Source organism: Ischnura elegans, chromosome 7 (genome assembly GCF_921293095.1).
Source record: "Ischnura elegans chromosome 7, ioIscEleg1.1, whole genome shotgun sequence".
NCBI classification, from domain to species: domain Eukaryota; kingdom Metazoa; phylum Arthropoda; class Insecta; order Odonata; family Coenagrionidae; genus Ischnura; species Ischnura elegans.
In genome coordinates this window covers 46,882,677-46,906,492 of record NC_060252.1, presented here as the reverse complement: position 1 = coordinate 46,906,492, position 23,816 = coordinate 46,882,677, and the positions used below count along the sequence as shown (strand labels likewise).

General features: G+C 39.1%; 2 protein-coding genes across 6 annotated transcripts in view; one reads left to right on the top strand and one right to left on the bottom strand.

The window, feature by feature from the left end:
• Positions 1 to 23,816, bottom strand: part of LOC124162275 — a 452,031-nt gene that overhangs the window by 357,985 nt on the left and 70,230 nt on the right. The gene's annotated exons all lie outside the window — the stretch shown is intronic.
• On the top strand, positions 255 to 20,945 carry LOC124162273. 3 transcript variants are annotated; one of them, XM_046538749.1, is made up of 5 exons: positions 255 to 344; positions 3,103 to 3,195; positions 3,282 to 3,545; positions 4,267 to 4,353; positions 17,419 to 20,945. In XM_046538749.1, the coding sequence occupies exons 3-5, from the start codon at positions 3,356 to 3,358 to the stop codon at positions 20,565 to 20,567; spliced, it is 3,426 nt and encodes a 1,141-aa protein (XP_046394705.1). In that variant the 5' UTR covers positions 255 to 344; positions 3,103 to 3,195; positions 3,282 to 3,355; the 3' UTR covers positions 20,568 to 20,945. The 3 variants fall into 3 exon arrangements, with proteins under 3 accessions (XP_046394705.1, XP_046394704.1, XP_046394706.1); XM_046538748.1 differs by lacking the exon at positions 17,419 to 20,945 and adding an exon at positions 6,376 to 10,922; XM_046538750.1 differs by lacking the exons at positions 3,103 to 3,195; positions 17,419 to 20,945 and adding an exon at positions 6,376 to 10,922.

The following is a 23,816-nucleotide window of genomic DNA, read 5'->3' as shown; positions in this document are numbered from 1 at the left end:
AGCGCTCCACCAACTAGGATACCACGCCCACCGTCAAAAACAATATATAGAACGCGATTTAGGCTTAAATATTGGCCTACCAAATCACTTCAGCATCCTTCGATGGAATGAAGCGCTATGGCTCGCATGTCAAAAGTGAATCAAAACATATAGCTCTCGTGTCCTTGAACTCGATCTCCGCTAGTGGGGGAAATTGATAACAACATTCAAAGAAGACTTGGGTGACTTCTCTCGTCACAAGTAGATAACCCGTCGTCGCATCAAGTCAGAGACAAACCCATCTCTTTCATCTCAGAGGAACCGCACCAGAGCTTTACAATCTCCCTGTGGGATTAATCATTGAGGTAAGTGATATTTTGACCTATAATACTTTTCTCTCCCTGCTTAAAGGTTTCGTGTGTGATTAATGACGTCTAGCTGGTAAGCCAGTGGTGAGATGTCTAAAATATCGATTTATTTCGGGTAAATCTCTTCCTTAAAAAAAATGTCAAAAATTATGTCCAAAAAAAATTGACACTCGCACAACCCTTGACCCTCGCACCGTGAAATTTTATGGGTAGGAGTGTGAAAATCTAAAGATACATGACTTTATCATCATTCCCAACAGATATCACGAGTTACGGCCCTTACGATCGTATATTGCATCTCTTTTTTATCGTGTCTGTGACCATTTAGCCATAAATTGACTATTTAGAGCGCGCTGGAGACAAAAACTAGGCAACCTATTCTCAACAGCGTCACGGCGCGGCGTGGGGGTATTAAGAGTGGACCGTTCCCGCTTTCTGCCCGCTCCCAGCGGACGAATATTATTAATGCATATTCCATGCGTCTTCCATCGAGCTTTTAGCTTACTTCATATACTTAAAATATTTGTACACTTTGCAGTCCTAGAATAAGTGCTTTTCGTACAATATTAGAATAAAAGGGGAGTTCAAATGTGAGAAAGGGATAAGGGGACGTCCATTAATTACGTGCGGTGGATTTTGGCGATTTTGGACCCCCTCTTTTCCCTTAGTGAGATATCATGAGATTTGATTCGACCCCCTCGTCCTCTCTCTAATCTTATGTGATATTTTTGTTGCTCAAAGTGCATATTTTCAGTGTAAATACCTTAATCTATGATTCACTGCGATGGAATCATCAAATGGAAAACAATTTGTTTGATGGAAATTAAACATGTTGAAATCATGCCACAAGTGTATCTCATAAGTGTCTACCCACCTTTTGACTAGCTGGAAACAAACAATTGAAGACCTACCGTGCTACTTTGTGGCGTTAAATATTATTGTGTAGAATTTAGTCATATGTATTTTTACAGAGGAACACGTTTTGCTCAACTCAACCCAATTTTCTCGCAATTTTACACTGTTTCTTGATGAAATAAACTACGTCATACTTGCCAGGACCCCCGTCTCCCTCACGTAAGTTTGAGTGAGAATCGGCCGGACCCCCTTCCCCTAAACGCCCCACGTAATTAATGGATGCCCTAAAATATATCTCAATCCTTACCCTTTACGGTCTTAGGGCGTTTTTATGTTATTTATACAACAAGCTTAGTTCAGTAGGAAGAGAGGTATACATGAAATACCCCTCGTTGAGAAGATAAATATCTCTGGCGGCTCTAAACTTAAATTTCACTTTCTAAGCTGCTGTGAAACAGTGATTTATTTTTAAGATTCCTCATAATTAGCTTAAACAACACATCGTCAGCAGAGAAAAATCGGGAAGCACTAATGATGAATCACGGATTTTCAAGTTTTAACCGTATGTATCACAACCACTGAGTGAAAATTGCAAGCGCTAACCCGACATTCAAAAAGGGAAAGATGACCCAGGCAACTATCGTCAAATTTCATTGAGGTCGATTATAGGCAAGATCCTTGAGCATATCGTCGTTAGCAATATCATAACTTTCTTGGACAGTCGTAACTTCCTCCATGACTGTCAGCACGGATTCCGAAAAGGTGGATCATGAGAAACACAGCTCACGCTCTTTCTTCACGACGTTCTCAAATCTGGTGAATCGAAAAGATAGTAATTTTTTGTAAATTTTTTTAGCTGATTTACATATTTTTAAAGTTAATTGCGGCATCAAAGGTATAGTTAGAATAAATGTAAATGCTTCGTAGTCCTCTCCACCAGTGGCGTAAATAGGGGGGGATGAGGGGATAGATCCCCTCCCACAAAGCCTCAGAGAAATAAAAAAATATTTAAAACTATTGTCTAGTTTTGACAGGTAATAGCTGCATTTGCTTAAAGTTCAATTTTTGTCGCCAAAATGATGTCAAATGTATTTACAGGCATGTCATTTTTCAAATATTGTACCAGATTTTGCCTTAGGGAGGGGAGGAGTCGCCACCCCAGGCAATCCCAAGGCATATTTCTAGTCACGCCACTGCTCTTCATTATATCACATTGGCTGTCACTTCCACTCAATCTGAGCCGTGTCCAGGATTAAAAAAAACTATACCCATTTTAGCCAAAAAATGCGTGCGTACTAAAATCTATTTTTAATAGTTTTAAGACTTCGGTTGAAATTGTTTGACTAATCTGCCTAAATTAAATTTCTATTGCCATCCTTCATCATAAGTACTTGGGGAAAATAAATTTTTTAGTGATGAAGCAGACAACATAAAATTGATGTTTAGCGTGCCGTTTTGATAACTCACTTCATTCGAACGCCTCGAATTTGGAGTTAAATCGCTCTAGATCTAGCAATATGACCAGTTTCTAAGGAAGAAACAAATAAAGATGTAACGGCATTCTAAACTACTAGCAAAACACAGCAAAAAAAAAACTACAGCAAAACACTGGTAATTTCCTCACTGAATAATGCAAAGCAATTAAAGAGCGCTTCGTTTTCTCCCCTTGAAACAAAAAGAAAAAACATTTTAAAATCAACTGCCTTGCTCTCCACTGAATGCTATAAAGGCGCCAATGCTCCATGAAGTTGCATAATCAAGACAACACTCTTCCCATACACTCAGTACTTCTTGATTTGCTCTCCTCCAAATAGTAATTTGAATTAAAGACTAGAAGCTTAGTAAGGAACCATTTTAGCCTAAAATTATATTACGAATCTAATTATATTTTTGTCAACAGGTTTGGAACAGAAGTGATATAATTTCTCATTATAAAGGTGACAGTATCTGGATTTCAAAAACAAATTATATTACAATGTTTCGACAGATTAAGGTAGATTAACATGGAAAAAAATGTCCATTAACATCGATGTACGAGAGAAATAACAGTTATTCTAATTACTGAACTCACCATTACAGGTTTCGGGAAGATTTGCCTTAAGTTACAAGCAATAACGGAGGAGAAAACATAAAAAGAATACAGTGCCCGATGAATGAGCCCTAATATGATGACTACCATCTTAAAAAGAATTTATATTCCATACTGCGCAATAATTTTGCCACTACTACTTCTAACTTGTTGCCCAGCCGATAGTGGACTGCCGGCACCACGAGAACAAATAACCGACGTAGATGAAAATACGCTTCACGAATTGGAAGACGGACTGCAGAATAAATACGCAGGTAAGTTCAATATCCGTCACAAAAATATTAATCTCAAGATGATATATACTGCAAAGCAGACAGCCTACAAATAATATGAACTTTCTATGGGAACCAAAATATAAGCACTCTACATGTTGCATAATCATTTGGAGCTTCTTTGGTACGTGACTCCCAAGTTGGTTTTAGCATCAAATAAAAGATCTACCACTCCTCTGTTGCCATCCACAGCATTCCAAAGTAAAATCTGTAGAGGTACCACTTAACCAACGCGATCCTTGTCAAATTAACCAACTTTTCTCTTCAGAATCTAAAGAAAATTCATGGAGTACTCGATATAAAGAAAGGCCTGGGTTGAAAAAGCAATGTATAAATAAAAACATATAAAAAATCATGGTGTAAGTTACTTTTACTGTCAAAGGATATTTATTTATAATTATGGTAGCCTATTTTTTTAAACTAAATGCTAGAGGGGTAAAAGCAAAATATTCTTCATGATATATATTTTTCACATTTTTTAGAGTAAATACAATTAATGATACCAAAATAATATTCCGTTGAATCCCATCCGATCGTTTCTTTAGCGAACTTCTTTTTCAAAAATAGGGTACGCATGAACAAATTAGAAAGGATAGTCCCACCGGAGAAAACGGTATTGAATGCATCAACGCTTGCGCCATTGTATTTATCCCTGGACGACAACAACTTTTTAACAACGACTTTCGATCATATTAAATTCCAGATGGGGCAAGCAGTACTAATTCCAAAGCAAGCCATTCAGCTGAAGATGGATATACAGAGGATCAAGAGAAAGAGAGCTGCTACGAGCGTAAGTTATGGTTTCAATTACCTGGCTATTAATTTGAACCATCTCACGATAGAAGCAATTGAATAATCGAATAATGTCTACAACGTTACCAATTTTGAATTAGTGACTGCTAATTTCAGCAAAAGCCATTTAGGTGATCGAAAATGTAAACAAAACTTAATTACAAGCAAATGAATTATTCGATTTTAAATTTCCCAATTATTTCAACACGTAGAAGATAAAAAATACATCACTAATATCTTCCGATGAGTTTAACAAAACTGGGACAGCCCAGTAGGCAAGGAAAAAAATAAGACGTTGCAGAGTAATAAATAACAGAAAACCTTGAAGATAAATAGAGGGTAACGAAGTTTTGACAAAATAAATATTTACGCATCACATTTGGGACGATAGAAAGGCCGATAAGGTAAAAGAAGACATGAAATGAAATCCTGTTGACAAGCATACTAACTGGTATCGTGTCAAAATACGCTATTCCGAAAAATATCACTCCGATGAGTTTCACTAAACGAGAATATCCCAAGAAGCTAAGCAAAAAATAAGAGCTAAAATTACGCCGCTCGAGAAGGAATAATGCATCATTGAGAGCCCCCGATTTAATAACCGTGTTCAAAAACAGCCGAGAGATAGGTCCAGAGTCGTCTAGATTGCTCTCTCAACACTACTCTCTCATAAGTTATTATATGGCAATATAGAGGACTCTGGATAGGTCTGTTTATGAGCTCCACCTGTAGTTAAACACTGTAGTGTACTTTAGCGGTGACGTTAAGGAATTACATAGATGAGAACTCGGTGAAAGTGTTGGAAGGTATACAAGAAAACCGATGCGAAATGAAGCAATGACGATCGATGGGAAAAGTAGGAGGTACCGGGGACATTTAGAAAGGGTGAGAAAGTTCTAATAGCAGGAGTCAGAAGAACTTAAAGGATGACACAATCGGGGGAATAGAAGTTGAAAACAGTAACAAAGGATGAAGGCTGTGCAGAAAGGGAAGGATAAAAACAGTAATTAAGATGAGATAAAGGGAGATCATTGACAGGCCGAGATGAAGAGAGAAATAGAAATTGATTATTGGGGAATTTTTGGCTAGAACAAACCCATTCACCGCACTCGCATTTATTTTATTCACGTACGTATGAATTTACACTTTTGAAAAGGGTCTTCTCTCTTTATTCGTACTCACATCAAATGACAAATGCAAGGAGAGATTTTTCCTCTGGCGATTGCATCCATTTACATAACTACTAATAAATTTCGTTTTAATACTATACCTCCGATAATATTACCAGTTATACAATAATACCAAGAGAAGTTTACCGATATAACCCACTATCTATATCAAATAATTTGTTTCATATATGCAATGAAATACATACATTAATTCTGTGTTACAAATTTCGTAGCTGCAGTGTTCCTACCTGAATCGTATCACAATAGCACGTGAAAATAGCAGCTGATATAACGGAAATTCGTCTTTCTCAAATTCCAGGGCATTCACAAGAAAATGTAAACACTTTCGTCGATTAATGATTAAAAATTTATGTTTTTCATAGTTTCTAGGACTTTGCTCCTCACTTTTAAATTGGCAAATCAACCAATTGTATCATTAATTTAAAAGGTATGGCAAGAAATATTCTGTAGCATCGCTTCGTTTGATTATTTCTATAATCCTGCCCAAAAAAGACGTATCCGTAAGATATTCAAGAAACAGGCTGCAAATTTATGGCCAAAAAAGTTTCATAATACCGGTTTTGACATTGTTTGCGTTAATTCTGGCACTGAAGTCTGATCTAACGATGACACGAATTGCATCGAAACCGTTACATAGGAAGTCTGTTCTTAATTTACGAAACTTATCATCAAATAAATCCTGAAAACACGCTGCGTTTCCTTGATGATTTTCTTCTGAGAACCAATTATATTTCATTTTCCACAAATGTTAGCTTATACGACGGCTCTATTTTCGACCTATAGCCTTAGGTTGTGAACATAATCCGGTACTCGATCTTCTTTCTTCCCAGTTCACCAGGCGCACATCCCAATCCTACCAAGGTACAATTGGGAGGGCGGAAACCAACATACTATACGCACAACGGCAGCAGCAAAGATTGTTGTGGTCAGAGATGGCGGAGGAAGTTGCTCAACTAAGAAAGAGTGCTTCGACCTTGTGCATTCAGAGAAAATGCCTACACAGGAAAAAGAGTGCGCTCTGAAAGATAATTTTTACATAGGAGGCGACGGAACAGTAATCGATGGCCGTGGTTGGGACGTGTCCTCTTACTGGTACCTCAATGGACTGAGAAACACGTCAATAACGGTGAAGTTTCTGGGATCTCACCAGTCACACGTTCCATCACCGGAGGCCATAGATTCCTTCGAAGAAATCATCGCCGCAGGCTTGAGGATTGGTAAGCTATCTCTGGATTACAGAATAACCACCATGAGAACAATCTTGAAGCAGGGTCGATACGCAGGAGATGGGTTGCAGCGCAAAATAGAAGAGTGGAGCAGATGGGCAAACGACTCTTTCCTGGCATCCATGTGGGAATATAGTGAGCCTCGCGCGCTAAAGTTTGTAACCAGAAAACAATGGAGTACTTTCAAACCCATAAAGGAAATCAATCACACACTTAGAACGGTGGAGTACATCCTTATCAGCAACGGAGGCTATCGCTGTAGCTCCCGAAAAGATTGCGTCCTCCAGCTAAAAATGGAAGAGGAGGAATCGGCAAACCGATACGACGATCTTCTGGAAAACTTTTACATTGGTGACGACAGGAGATTGTACGAAGGACGCGGCTGGGGTATTCAACCCCACTGGTACATACGAGGTTTTCATAGGAATTACATAAGCGTGCGATTCTTCGGCGAATACCAAACAGAGTCACCTCCAGAGCCGGCTATCCAGGCATTTAAATCCCTGGTCATGGCTGGAATCAGCGTGGGAAGGGTCTCCCCGAATTTCAATCTCATATCCCTCAGGCAAATCTACAACGACTCCTCCTTGCTCGGAGACGCTTTTACGAGTATCGTGGAGCAGTGGGAGCCATGGAAATCGGCGATACACGCATTAACAACGAGTGAGCTTCATTATTTCGGGGTATTGCCAATCATGAAGCATAACGAATGGAGTGAAAGACCTCGCAGATTAAAGAAGGGCGTCAATAAAATTCCTATTCAAAATTTAATAATCAGGGAGAGCGGTCCAGCCTGCTACACTACCAAAGAGTGCATCCGAGCGATGAATCTTCATGAAAGAACCGGCGGACCAAATAATCAAGGTGTCACAGATAATATTTATATCGGCAGCGATGGTATGGCTTATGAGGGTCGGGGTTGGGAAGCACATCCTTTGCCGTATTTGAAATATTTCCAAGGATCCTACGCTACAGTAAACTTCTTAGGATCAAATAATGAAACGGAGCCTTCTAAGTTAGCGATTCTTGCTTTTAAATCTCTCATCAAAATAGGGGTAGATCTTGAGTTTGTGGCACCTGATTATCGATTTTTTTCCTTTAGGCAGATTTACAATAACACACAATTTCTCGGGGAAGGACTATCCAAATACGTAAAGATCTCCGAACATTGGTCAGTTGAAGAAGACAAGATGGATGATGTCCAGCGGGCTGCCTCTGGATTATTGCCTCTAGTATTCCGAGAAGACTGGAAGGCCATGGAGCCTTACAAACAAGTCGAGAAACGAAATGATTTAGTAGAGTTTGTTGTTGTGGGAGAAGCTGGAACACGATGCTACGAATACGAAGACTGCATCACTGAAATTCGACAAGAACAAAATAACACCATAGGATTGTACGGCCACATCTCGGATAACTTTTATATAGGCAATGATGGCAATGCATACGAAGGCACTGGATGGGAAATCAACTCGAATGCTAAATTAGGAAGTTCGGAGAAAAAGTCTATTTTCGTCAGCTTTTTCGGAACATTCAATGAGTCTCTACCGCACGATATGGCCCTAGCTGCTTTTCGCCGCCTCCTTAACTACGGCCTATCCACGTCCAGATTGTCGCCGAGCTACCGCATCATCTCTTCCCGCCAGGTCTGCAACTGCACCGCCGCCGTGGGGGAAAGGCTACACAATGAAATCACGAAGTGGGACCGATGGCAGGACAATGCTAATCTGACCTTCGACGCGGACCGCACTACTTCCAGACGCATCGTTCTCGTACCCAGGTCACGCTGGCACGCCGCTGATAGATACGACACAGAGAACAAACCAGCCTCGCCTGCAGAGTACTTGACGATGATGGATGGTGGAGATAACTGTTTCTCCTTCGAAGACTGTGTGGAACAAATCCGCTTCGCACGAAGCATGACCAGACATGGAGTGGACTTGGAGAACTTCTTTGTGGGGGAGGATGGTCGGGCATACCAAGGCCTCGGCTGGGACTCTAGACCTTTCTTCCGCGCCAACTGCACAGAGTGCAACTTTGTGGTTGTGAAGTTCATCGGAGACTTCAAGACGTCATTGCCCAGGGTGAGAGCAGTCAGGGCCCTTAAACTGCTGGTCAAGTGGGGTATAGAGATGGGGAAGATATCACCAGATTACAGGGTAGTCTCCCTTAACCAACTCTGCAGAAGCCACAATTTTCTCGGAGAGTCCCTCGACTACAGCATAAGAGCCTGGGACCACAGGTGGGAGAACATGTACGTTCCCATAAACTGCGGTCTCCTGCAGAATAGGTTAATACCCACAGAAGAATGGGGCTCGTTTAGCACCGTCAGACAATACATGTTCCGAGGACCGACCCGTTACATCTTTGTCAGAAACTGGGGAACGCGCTGCTATACTGTTCACCAGTGCACCTTAGCGGTTAAAAACGAAGAACGGGGCTTGGATAAATGGCGGGTGGCCGATAACTTCTATATTGGGGAGGATGGTAATGTTTACGAAGGGCGAGGCTGGTACTTGAGACCTATGCATACAATCAGCTCACTCGGTTCTTCTTCAATCAATGTAGTCTTCTTCGGAAGGTTTGAGGATGAACATCCCTCGAATCACGCCGTGGATGCGTTTCGGAACATTTTATTGAAACAAGGTCTGCAATCACAACTCATATTGGAGGACTTCGAAGTCCGCATATTTCCTCACTATGCTAACGGAATAAAGCTTAAAGAGACGTTAAAAGGGCTATCAATAGTTTCATAAAATATGCCTACTGTGCTGTGCACTGACGATAAAACAGCAGAGAGAAATGCCGGTTTATTTTTGGTCATACCTCTTAATGACTGACTCAAAACTCGTAATTGGACATTTAACTGGCTTAAAAATTAGTAAATCCGACAATAAAATTCATTTAATCCTCACACTTGAAATATATTAATGCAAGAAAACTTAAAAATTTATTTTTCAATGACGTAGTTAATTCGGTTGCCAAGCTGGATTTCATGACCCACTTTTTTACTGTAACTTCAGTTAATACAACGCATATCAGGTGCGCATACATAGGTCCAGCTATATTTATAAAAAATGAATTGTGCAAAACTTCCAAAGAAGGAAATCTATGAATGATCATTTACATTGATCATACATGATTATGTCTTGATAATAAAATTTACCTAGATCGGGCTTCAAACATTCCATTCTTCCTCTATTTGATGAAAATATTGAAATCTACGCATATTTCTTATTTTTTTTCAATCCAAAATCAAATTTTTCCTTGCAAGCAATTACTTACGCTAGCAATCAGAATAATAATATGTAAGGGTATAATGAAATGATTCATCATTAGCTTTACAATTCATTTTAGTTGTAGTTCAATTCATTTTAGAGTAGTAATTTAAGACATTTTATGAAAATTTATGAAAAAATACTTAGAAAAAAATATTTCCCTTCAAACAACCATTTTAGCATTTACGTCGGTGAATTTCTACTCTCTTACTGTAGATATCTGATATATCTAGCACAAGTTGTATTCATATATTCTATACATAAGTTACACGATACATCTGACTAAAACAGCTTTTGTATTTATCACATTGCAACACACCTATTCGATATATCACTCATGAAATTTATCAGTTTAATTAAATACTTTTCAAATTTATTTTGTAATTAGACAATAAACCGTAAAAGCATGTAATAGATGTAGGCTTTCAGTAAAGATCTATTTCCACTAGTTACCCCACATCTACACCGGTCCTTTACTCGACCAATTCAACTCCCTAAAATCTAGTAATTGCGGAATCTCGCCTTTCGTAGGCAGGCGGATGAGTGGATTTTGGTGAGCTTGTATAGTGCACGATGTATAGAGTATACTATTATTCCATCTTTACAGAAATTAGTTCCAGTGGTCAATCTGTCATATGACGCAATATTCAACCCTTCCTCGACTTACCGCCGTTGACAATGGAGAGGAGAAGCTCATTTCTGCATAATGTGGGGGAAACTTCCACATTAGGTAGAACTTTTCCACAATTAAATATTGTTATTCACATAAAAAATATGTTAAATGAAAATTAATACAAAAAACGTTGAAAGGTACATTTATAATTGTAGAGGAGTGCAACAGTGTATAATTGAATTAAAGCCCAAGGTCTTGTCTACCATAACGAATTTTGTCTACCGTCAACCTAAGGCCCTATCGTATCCATTGACCTTCCAACTGTGTTCTACATATTATGATTCCATCTTTCTTTACATATAATAAAATAATTTACATCTCAAATCTTTCCCTGTCTCTCATTGACATACATGTCTCAATTAAATTTCTGTTACGAAGTACTAGTCGAAAAATTCAACGGTAACTTAACCAAAAAAATTACGAGGAAATTGTAATTTGAAAACATGGTTTTTGAACAAAAATTAAGGGCTGGACTCGGGGTAGTTGCACTCGTTCGATGATTCTTTGGGATTTGTGAAGCGTATTTTGGGAAGATTTTCGGATGAGAAAGTAAAAGAAAGGTATTTCGCACTCGTCCAACCACACCTTAAATATAAAATGAGCATATGGGAAACGGTTCAAAAAGACTAAATCCGTGAACTGAATTAAATAAAAAGGAAAACTGTGCGATTCGTTAAAAACTGTTACGGGCGTACAAACAGCGTAACCCAGATGTTAAGCTAATTACGCTGAGAGCCGCTAGAGACTCGGAGGCTCCTCGCAAGACATAGGTTGTTTGAGCAATTGAGAATATACATCTTTAAGAGCAAAAAAGAAATCATCATCTTAGAGCCCCGCTATATTTCCAGGTCCGACAGAAGCGATGAATTAAGAGAGATAGTTTGCCGAACGGACAGGTTGGGGAATTCGTTTTTTCTCCGAACGATAATGGAATTTAATAAATGCTAGTCGTAATTTTGCTAGAGCATTTGCTTTTCATATGTAAACAGCTGATGTCCTAACACCCCCTGACACCCCTTTTTAGGCGGCTTGCGGGTTGGCAGGGGAGGCTGGGTACGGTTGTGACAATTTTCATTTCATCACCCTTAATTCTTCAAGTAGGCTACTAAGCTGGACAAGGAGTGTTTCTTTAAGTAATTTTTACATTATTATAGGTATGGATATTAAATTTGTATATCTGAACGCAATGGTTAGCTCATAGGACCAAGTTGTAAAAATGAATGATAAGTATCACAACCGACCATACCCAGGGACAGTAATGGCAGGTATTTAAAATAGGGAGACCGGGGCACGTTGGCCCGATTTTTTTACATTTTTAAATTTACAACTTTATGAAATTATTGCTAAATTGTAGAACAGTCCTTCTAAATCTGGATGGAAATAATTAAACTTGAATATATGAGGTATAACTTTTAAAAAATAAATAAATACTGGGCATATGACAGGTGGGTCAATCTGCCCCTACATCGGGGCAAGTTGGCCCAGCGGCTGGGGTACGTTGGCCCATGTATTTTTTGATAAGCTGAACTAGTATGATTTTAGGAAATCAAAATAAAACTAATAGTTATCAAGAAATATATTTCAATATATGCAACCATTTTACTAAAACAACGGGAAAGCTTTAAATTATTAGGATTTCTGGCGTGCTAATACAAACCAGTTAACTTTTGTGACTGTCCAGGTATAAAGGATCAGCACAATTATTGCTTTTGTGAAATAGTACGCGGATTTCATTGTTCACACATGTCTAATGAGCACAACGCTTGCAATTTGTGCACTAAATACATTGTGCTCCAGGCTGACCGTCGAAAAAGGCACACTTTAGGTACAGTGAATCTTCATATTTCTATATCGGACGAGCGTATTTTATTTTTTTCAGCTCTAGTTGACGTGCGTTACATTGTGATAATATGTTACGTTCAAATAGAAGTCTGTCTTCACCACTGCGCTTATATTTTAGTCGCCTCTTTGAATTTAATTGAGTCTTTGTGTCTAATCAGTTCAGACGCAACACAACGCTCCCAAAGACGACTAATCGCAGACCCAGCGGAACCTTTGGAGTTGACTATTGATGCAAGCTTACCCTCAAATGTAACAGAAAATGATCCATGTAAGTGAGGAAGGGGTAATCCAGCTTTCAAGCTCAATTTAAATTGTAATCCAATTCTTCCCACTGAAGAGGCAATCAAATGCGTAAGTCCACTCGACTTTTTTATATTTTTCTCGGATGAACTGTTTAAGCACATTTGCATAAACAGTGACATATTTGCATAAACAGTGACATATATGCTAACCAGAAAAATTTAAATCTAGCTTTGGAGAAGGAGGAACGTATGACATGATAAAATCAGGTAATATGACATATAATGCTAATGTCAAACTACGATAAATGCCCTAATAAACGTATGTGTTGGTCCAAAAATGTAGCAAAACTTAACAAAAGATACTTCCCCACACTCTTGTCGGCAAGCATGCATTGTAACCTATTTGAAATAATATTAAGTCATTTACACCTGAATGTCATCTCATTTGATGATGGAAGTGACCGTCTAATCAAAATTAGGCCATTTTGACGAAGGAATGCATAGGACGGGGTGGCCAACGTGCCCCGTCGTCGCTGAGCCAACCTGCCCCATCGAGATGTTTACAATAAATTCTATTCGTTACAAAACTCACTGAAGCAATTTAGATTGTATGCCACACAGAAGTTATCCTTAAACTATGAACTTTAATTATGGTGCTCAACTATTGGACCCAAATTGATCAAAACTTAAATAACACACATTTAACCTGGGAGTAGAATTTTACTGAATCACGCGCAAATACTATTAATCGCTACAACTTGTCAAAAACTGCTCCGCCAGTCATAATGGTGTTGTGGAGAAAGGGGAAGTGTGCTACCAACCTTCTGATAGATTCCTAGCACGATTCTGTGTCTATTGTATGAATTAGCTCGACTGGGCCATCCTGCCCCTATGGCCAACGTGCCCCGGTCTCCCCTACTCTAAAATGGTCTGATATCATTTTAAATGCAGGAAATGTTTAACATAATACAGCATAATCTTCCTGATGATAGCATTAAAACTTAATAACAAAAGAAATGAATTTTTGAACACTTCAATCATTAACAACTAATGAGGCAGTACAGCATATAAAATTATGTCAGTCTTCGCATACATTCTATAGGTCACGTATTAGTCTTTATTTACAATTATTTGAGAAGTTGAGTAAAGATTTCTAGTTATGCTATAAGAATTGTATCGAAATATTAATTCCATAAGATATCTAATAATTAATTCAATGATCCGAAAAAACATGACTTGTATGTAATATAGATTACATATGGGCATTAAAAAAATACGCCGGAGTGAACTAGTGCTGCGTTGCCACGTCTTGCGCGCGAAACTTAGCTTCCTAGTAACCGGCACTGGCCCGGCGTGGCCCCGTTTGGCAACATGGCATTAAAAGTAGTTATTAACATTCACAAATATCAATATTTTTATAGATTATGGATCGTAAAAAAATTGCAAATATATTGAAAGGTGTTCCTATCAATTTTATTTTTCTTTCGGGGTAAACTGTAGGACTAGGTAGTGTTTAAACACTTTTGTTATTTTAAAACAAAGTATACATTCTAAAAATACTTAAACGCCATTTTATTCATTTACAATTAATGTTCGCAACTTATTGTGAAAGATGAATGTTGTAGGCGTCGTATTTTTCCCTACGGTGAGTTGCGAAGGTCATGAAGTTGACAAAACGGCTAATTTAGTGTTGCGCAGAGTCATTTATTGCACTCGCGTGTCTAAATTTTTGAAATTTTCATAAAAAATTAATGAGAATTGAAATTAAAATTTCCTTTAAAATGACGTATTATTTATTTTTGTGGCAAGCACTGAAGTCTAGATATGAATTTGTAAAGTACAGCGGCACATCATTTTGACGCCGACAGTAGGGCAGGTGCAAAGTCAGGGTAGAAATCATTATCATGAGTCAGCAATCCTAAGATTGGTTTGAGGCATTCACCTTTCCTCTCTCTTACCCGCTAGCCTTTTCTTAGCGACGCATTTCTACCCTTTTACATACAATTCCAACGTAACTTATTCGGGATAGTGCCATGCCCTTCTGTCCTTCTACTATTGTTTTCATCAGGCCATCATGCTTCCTAATATGGCCAACTAAGGTGCCCCGTCTTTTCCTAATTGGTTTTAGAAGACTTCTCTTTTGACTCAGTCCTCTTTGAACTTCCTCGGTACTTATACGGTCCTTTTATTTTATCTTCATCATTCTTCGGCTACCGGATATGAATGGGAAACACAATTACGCCGTCGCACCATTTAAAAAGCGCCACAATTGCACCAACAAAACTAAATCTTCTGTTTCATTCCAAACAACGAACCATCCCCTCGAAGAATAGTAGTTCAATATTTCACAGAAAGATAAAATGAATACCAATGAAATAAGATAAGTACAATTATTTCTCTAACTTTAATCAAATTCTTCCACGAAAGGCGGAGCTAAAAGTTGATAAAATGGGCGAGCGGTGTGATGGTATTTCAACAGTTGGAGAACGAAGAGCAGGAAAGGAATAAGATAAAACCTGGAAGATATACAGAGGATAACAAAGTTTTGGGAAAATAAATATTTACATATCACATTTGACGATCAAGGTGCTGGTAAGTTAAAAGGAGATATAAAATGAAACAAGTCCTGTTGACAAGCATGACATCCGGTATCGTGTCAAAATACGCACGAATCACCACGTAAAAATTTACAGACACAATAAAGGTATGAATTAGAATGATAGACATTTTCAAGATAAATATTTTCGCTGAAAGTTTCTTCTTTAAGCTAAAACTAAATTCGTGAGTTCGATTTTTCGAATTATCCTTTTTGTCACCTTAAACCTAGAGACTAGTCATAATTTTTGGGTTACCCATTCCCTAACAAGTATTGTGGTTATTAGTAATGATTTTTCGGAAAAACAAATGACTTTCATAACAGATATCTGATGCGTCACCTGTGACACTCACTGGATTCAAAGTTAAATTATCCAAACTAATTGTAAGAGTGTGAAAATGGGGATGTTCAATGCCAGGCAATCCAAGACGGGGCTAGGCTTCCCTAGGACTGCTGTTCCTTGTACTGCCTTTATCGCCATGCAGCCTTAGTCAAGTCTAAATCGTAAGAGGAAAGGCCAAGAAGGACGAAAGGTGTCAAATCAAGTGCCCTGATCAATAATGCACGAGTAGATTTAAAATTACTCCGTATTATAGCTATTTAAGGTAGTCATATGATAAATGTAGTACAGTATTATTTATTTCTGCCCACCAAGTGTTCCGAATGTTGGCATTAATATTTCGGAGTGGAAAATGAGTGGCTTTGATAGTCAAATCCGTGGGTAGAAAATTTTATTTCGTTGTTCATTCTGCCTATGGTAATACTATAGTTGTAGTAATGCGTTTGAGCGAAACCTTTAATATTTCCCACCGACTTATTTAAGGCTCAGGAAGAATTTCGATATTTCTAATCGTTAATTCAACCATTCAAAAATAAAATGAAAATTATTCACTGATACATAACAGTTGACTTTTAAAACGTCAGAGGAACAAATAACCGCAACGAAACTCAATCAATGATCATTCATTAGGTTATATAAGGAAACGCATCTATCTGCGACACCAAAATGCATATGTCAAAACAGAGGATAATTAGAAGTAAAAATAAAATTTCCTTCATTACTGAGACTTCAGTTCATTCAAGGACGAAGTTATTGCGTAGAAACGCATACTAAAAATGTGAATATTTGCACCAGAAACACAAATACGTCTTTATCTCCTTTTGGAAGGCAGATTCTATTCTCAATTCAATTCGGAATTAAAATAAAAATGAAAATCATTAGTCACACACATAATGTTACTTAATTGAATACATTCAACGCCATGCTCGTTTTAATATCGGGCGACTTTCCAAGTCTCGATATTCAGCTTCTCGTATACATTACATCCAAGAGATGACAGCACTAAACAAACGTCGCGTCGCTTCGAGGCACTTCTGAACTCGCAGATCATTTAGGCTACGCCTTGGACCTTCACCTTCCCACTTACCTTTGGATCCTTACCTCCAAACGAATGCCAATCCAGTTTAACACGAATTCTTACGTTTTTTTCATGCTTACAGAGTGTTTTCGATATCCTTACAGAGGTAGTGAACAATATTGATGACACTCGCCTAATTGAAGAAAATAGCTCACCTACAGCCTAGAAGACGATTGCAACCAAGGTAAACAACTGTTTTGTCCCTAAATATTTCACCAAAAATCCAAGTATTCAATACGTAGGGTTCAATATTTATTTACTTAACAATTTATACATATTATAATGACGTCCTGTTGGCGAAATAACTGACTTTTTAAATCGATGATTGGTAAACGGAACAGGAATTAAAATCAACCTCTTTGCCCATACCTACAAAAGCCACTTAATTCCCCATATGATTTAGCATTGCTCGTATGCCATCACGATTTTCTCAGTCCCTTAATTTTCCGAAACTTAATCGAACAGCTACTTTACATTAAGTAGTGGAGCACCAATAACATTGAAAATAAATTTATTTCGCACTATAGACACGTGGTTCCACCAAGTGAAGCCTAAACACTTGATATATATACTTGATGTATATCTTTTCATTCGATTGCAGATACCACTGTTTCTGAGCCGTTCGCCAACGAGAATCACAACATGTGTCAACTTACAGAATCAATGAGAGAACGTCGGCCAACTGAGTTTGTGGTGATAAGGGACGGAGGCAGTCGTTGTCAAGCCAAAAAGGAGTGCAGGAGACAAATACTCTCTCTTCGCATGAATACAACAAACACTAATTGCAACCTCAGGGAAAATTTTTACGTGGGAGATGACGGAACAATCTACGAGGGACGAGGGTGGACTAATCCTCCGTTCTGGTTCTTAAGAGGTTTGAGGAACATATCCATCACTTTCATGTTCCTAGGGGAGTACCACAACGACACTCCAACGAGAGAGGCTCAAGCCGGTTTTGAGGCTGCGCTCACAGGAGGGGTGTGGATGGGAAAATTATCCCCAGACTACAAGATTGCCTCTATGAGAGACATTCTCAACCAAAGCGAATACTTAGGGAACAGCTTCCATGGCAGCTTAAAGAATTGGGATGGGTGGGTAAACAACACGGTTTACTCATCATATTGGGAATATCTGGCACCAAAACGGCCGAAATTCGTATTCCGAAGACACTGGAATGCCTCTAGGGTGACCAGGAAATTGGAAACGTTAGATCATCCTGTGAGGTTGGTAGTTGTAAGCAACGGCGGAAGTCCGTGTCATAACCGTTCGGAATGCATCGCACTGATGAAAGAAGAGCAAAAAAGCAAATTGAGCCGATACGGGGACCTTCTGGAGAATTTTTACATAGGAAACGATGGTAGCGTTTACGAAGGACGTGGCTGGAACTTTAGCTCCCACTGGAGGTTGGGAAATCTAGAAAAGCTCGTCAGCGTTCGGTTCCTTGGCGACTATCAAAATGAACTTCCGCCAGAACAGGCGAAATATGCTTTAAAAGCCCTCGTAAACACTGGTATAGGTAATGGAAAACTGGATGAGGAGTTCTTTCTCCTTTCCTTGCGCCTGATTTACAATGACAGTGGCCTATTAGGAGATGCACTCGCAAGTTACATGGAAAACTGGACACCTTGGAAAAACAAATACAACGCAATGTCGTCCTTCGAATTACTACACAACAATATTGCTCCGATAATTTATCAGAATCAGTGGAGTAGGGAATCTAAATACGATCTATATCAGAATATGACTTTCCCAATCAAGTATGCCATAGTTACAGATGGAGGAGTGTCCTGTTTCACTTATTCTCAGTGCAGTAAGATAATGAATATAGAAAAATCACATCACAGGAAAATATATGGAGACCTACTTCACAGTTTTTACATCGGCAGCGATGGCTTCGCGTACGAGGGTAGAGGTTGGGAATCTACCCCGCATTTACGACTTATGATCTTAAACGATTCATGCATAACCGTCAAGTTTTTGGGGAAATACAGCGATAGTATCCCCAATGAGATTGCAATGAGAGGATTCAAGGCTCTAATAAACCACGGAATACATAGCGGGTTTATATCTCCAGAGTACCAGCTCTATTCGTATCGGCACATCTATGACGAGCCCTCATACTTAGGAGATGCCCTAAGTCACCATCTACAGAGCGAAGAGCGCTGGAGCATTTCATGGGAAACTGCTAATGACGAGGAGCATGCTGTCATAGGGTCACTGCCACTATTATTGCGCGAGCATTGGAGCTCGCGACCTTCAGTCAAAAAACTCGAAAAGATCAGCGAATCCATAGACTACGTAGTGATCAGTGAAGTGGGAAAACGTTGTTTCAGTCGCAAAGAGTGCCTTTTGGAAATGATATCAGAAGAAAACAGGACAAATTCGCTGTACGGTGATGTTCCGGACAGCTTCTATATCGGCATGGACGGTATTGTCTACGAAGGGTTGGGATGGAGAATAGACCCATACTCGTTTGCAGAGGGAATCGCTCGTAAATTGATAACCATCAGCTTCATCGGGAATTTTGAAAAAGACCTGCCCACAGACTTGGCAATGTCCGCTTTTAGAAGACTCTTGACATATGGGGAGAGCACAGGAAAACTATCAGAGAAATACACGATACTCTCGGCTAGACAATTTCTCGACCAAATTGATTTCCTGGGCAGTAGGTTGCACCTACAAGTTATGACCTGGGATAGATGGGCCGGTGATTTGAATCAGACACTGATGCCTCTACGAAATTCCATGCCACGACTCATGATGATTCCCAGACTTGACAGCGACGTAGCACAGCGGTGTAATGTGAAGGGGTCACAGGAAAATAGACCTGCAGAGTACATTATCGTTTCCAGCAAGGGCGGCCGCTGCTTCAGCCACAAAGAATGCAGCGATATGGTCGCATTGAACATGACGGTTCGTAAATACGATGGGCATGTCGACAATTTCTTCATTGCCGAAGACGGGTTTGTGTACGAGGGACTGGGCTGGGACCTGCGGTCGATTATGAACGTGAGCTGCGTCGATTGCAGCTTCCTTACCGTGGTCTTCCTCGGCAATTACAACGATGAATCACCCTCTCCTAACACCACAGACACATTCAACTTCTTGGTCAAGTGGGGAGTCGGTATGGGGAAGATATCGCCCGATTTCAGAGTCCTTTCTATTAGACAGCTTTGTGGGAACACAACTGACATAGGAGATGCGCTCCATCGCCATGTGAGTAGCGGAAAACATTGGTCTGTCAACGCTGGCTTGACAGCCGACTGTCACCCAAGGCAGAGACTCGTCACGAACAGTGAATGGAAAGGCTACAATATCATAGGGTACAACAGGAATCATCTGCCAATCGAGAGCATCTTCGTTAGCAACCGAGGAGATAGATGCTATAGTGAAGCTGAGTGCATGGATACCATCAGATATGAACATCTGGTTGAGCAAGAACATAATGGCGGAGTTGAAGAGAATTTCTACATAGGTGACGACGGAAATGTCTACGAGGGCCGTGGATGGAGTAGAAGGCCAAATCATGAGTTTAATTTTTACGTAAACTCAATCAGTGTTCTTTTCTTTGGAAAATTTGATATCGAACCCCCGTCACCAATTGCAATATTTGCTTTTGAAAACATTCTCATCAAACACGGATTACGTCTAGGAAAGTTATGTCCGAATTTCACACTGCGACCAGTTCCAGACGCCTTTCCCATAAAACTTGACAGGAAACTTAGAAAATATGTGACTACTTGGAACTGATTTTAAAAATTATTTAAAATTATTACTAATTTCAATTTTAAACATATAATTTAAATTTTACGTGGAATAATCAGTATTTTGAAGCAATCCTAATGTATACCATAGAGGCTTAACTAAAATTAACAGACAAAAAGCAAAAGACGTGTAACGACACAAAATTAACAAAAAAGATAAATTCCACTGAAATCAGTGATATACGTAAGATACGAAAATGCGTTTATTTTCATGCATAGAAATAGAGTCAGCACTCACCTGACATGATATTTATATATATACCCCATCAGCAGTGGGGTAGCCAGGAATTTTGTTCGGGGGGGTCCAAAACCAGTGGATAAAATGTTTGCAAATAGGGTGCTAAATAAAGGGTTTTTAACTAATTTTAACATATTTCATAATTGAAAAAATCTTTCATCTTCTTCTTTCTCTTATCCCCTTGTGCTGTTAAGCGTCGGGTTCCACCAGCCACTTTCTAAACTCCCTCCTATTCTGAGCGAGCCGCTTCACATCGTTTATACTCAGCCCGCGCTGGGTTGCCAGTCTCTCCACATAACCTTCCCACTCCAGCCTTGGCCGTCCTCTTCCTCGCCTTCCCTCCGGTCTTGCTTCCATCACCTCTCTTGGCTTCCTATCCTCCTCCATCCTTACCACATGTCCATAACATCCCAGTGCTTTCCTTTCCATTTCTTCTGTGATTGAGTCTTGCTGGAATAGGGCTCTGATGGCTGTATTTCGCACTCGATCTCTTTTAGTGCGTCCTGCTGCACGTATGAGGTATCGCATCTCACAGCATTGGAATCTACTCCTGTGTTTATCTAGTAGGATAAGGCTCTCCGTTCCATACATCAGTACTGGCTGGAAAATCGTTTTGTACACCCTCATCTTTGCCTTCTCCGATATTTCTCTCTTGCCTACAATTGATCTGCTTCATTGATGATATACCTGATTTCATCTTTCTATGAAATTTTTAGTAAATTCATGATTTTTCGATATTTTCTTTTCTTTTATGAAGCAAAAGAATTCTGTTTTTATATTTCGGGAGGGATCCAGACCCCCCGGGACCGCCACTGCTCCTCTGTTATTGATGGATTATTTTATCAACCCTTTTATAAAGTCACTCTGATATAGCGTCGATAATAACGTGTCCCTGAAATAACGCCATGATCAAGTTATACTGTATTTTAATTACTCGTATCTGCCCCGAACGAAATTCCTGGCTACCCCACTGTCCATCACCCCCTATTTTTCTTCATCTACCAACAATAAATACCCACGATCCATCGAGCGCCCTATTACCTTCCTTATCACACTGAGTCGTTGCTTGCCTTTTCTTAACACTCCCGAAAAATGATCCTCTTATCAACTCTTGCCTACACACCATAGCGTAATTTGTATTCTCTTCCGAATATATTTGGCTCACATTAGGTTTTCCTCGAACTTATACCCCATATGGTAATTTTTTTCTGCCTGCTCAATCACGGGTCTATCTCCCAAGATACAGTTTCAAGGACTAATTTGTCAGGTAACAAGTAATTTTTGTCCCATTTCAATTACAGATATTTAATAGCTATGAAATCACTGCTGGCAACGTACTTTTCATACAATAGAGATTTTAAATCTGAAAAAATGTTTTTTTTGTGAATCTTTAGCTTAAACTACCCATTATGCCCTTAGAGATAAATAAAGTATTACCGGAGCAAAATTTTTGAAAATTTTAAAAGTACTCTTTAACATCAAGAAGAGTTCACCCTAGTCATGAGTTTCTCACAAATGAAAGTTCGATTAAAGTGAGGTAAGAAATATTGAATAGCACTATTTCATTGCATGGCTATAACACATATTCGTAAATCGAAGTTAAAGTCATTAGAATCCTTTTTAATTAATGTGTGTAACTGGGTATTTGTGTGAATTCAACATATTGCACATGATAAGTTGTAACAAACAAACTTCACCAGGAGAAATCTATGAATAGCCAACTTATGACAGCTTTCTTTCTTCACTAATTACTCCCTGATAACTGACACGACTCTGCTTTGAGCCATCTCGCCCTCACATATCATATGCCTTTATTCTACGTCAGCAATTCCTAACCGGTGTTACGCGAACCCCTTCGGATAGGAGACGAACCAGTCGGAGTTACGCCGAAAATAATCGGTAATGGCCGGCGTCAGAAACTACAGCATCTAACGACTTTTTCTTGTTTCCGCGAATAAAAAGGGAGTTCAAAGTACATGGGTTCGACCCCATAGAGGCGGTTCAAGAGGCGACGACAAAGGCTCTGAACAGTATTCCGGAAACCGACATCCAGTTGGATTTTGATCAGTGGCAGACGACGATGTATTTTGAAGATTATTAAGTAACTATTATGATAACTGCAATAAATTTTGATTTTTGGAACCAGTCCCGATACTTATTGAACGGACCCTGTATGTATCTCTTAAACAGGAAATATGTATATGCCTTGCATGGGGTATGTAAAACAAAGTCTCTATTTATACAGTTATTCTTAACATAATTTGTTACCAACCCGTAGTGAAATCATCTTATAAAAATTTCACGTGGAATTTTAGGGGGCACAATATTAGTTATATGCATAAAGAGGGGCACAGAAGGAAAAAAATGTTTGGGAACCACTGTTCTACATCGTAGTATGACCGCAGCTGCTGATTTTGACCGAGATGAAAGAGAGTCCACCTTGGTACTAAAATCCCTTTTCGCCATCCTTGAGGACGAAGATTGAAGGCAGTCAAAAAAACTGGCCAATGTTACGAACATGAAGAATCTGGAACACGACAGACAACTAATTTTCCGGGAAAGCGTCGTGTTTACTAACGAAATTCTAGCTCTTTCATTAGAATTGCTACCACGCAAAATACATAATGACATCGCATTAATTGACTCAAATTTACATTGCTCATAAAAAAGTCGAAAATAATAGACCCATGTAATGAATCTTTTTCTCATTAATTCAAGCTACTTCATTTTCCATTAATTCCTTCTCCAAACCCTTGGCGGATGGATGTCTCAGACCAAGTCGTCAAAAAACAGAAATCTATTTACGATTGATAAAATTCATGATGTAAGGAAAATATGCACGCAAGATGGGGAAAAATATCGAACGATAGGAGTAATATTTAAAGCGAGAAAAGACGACTATAGAGACCGTTCTCTTCTGGAATAATCTGTAATTACTCATGGTCCAAGTATTCACCTGAATAATGTAATCCCCAGAAGGCTTACCTGTGGGAAAAA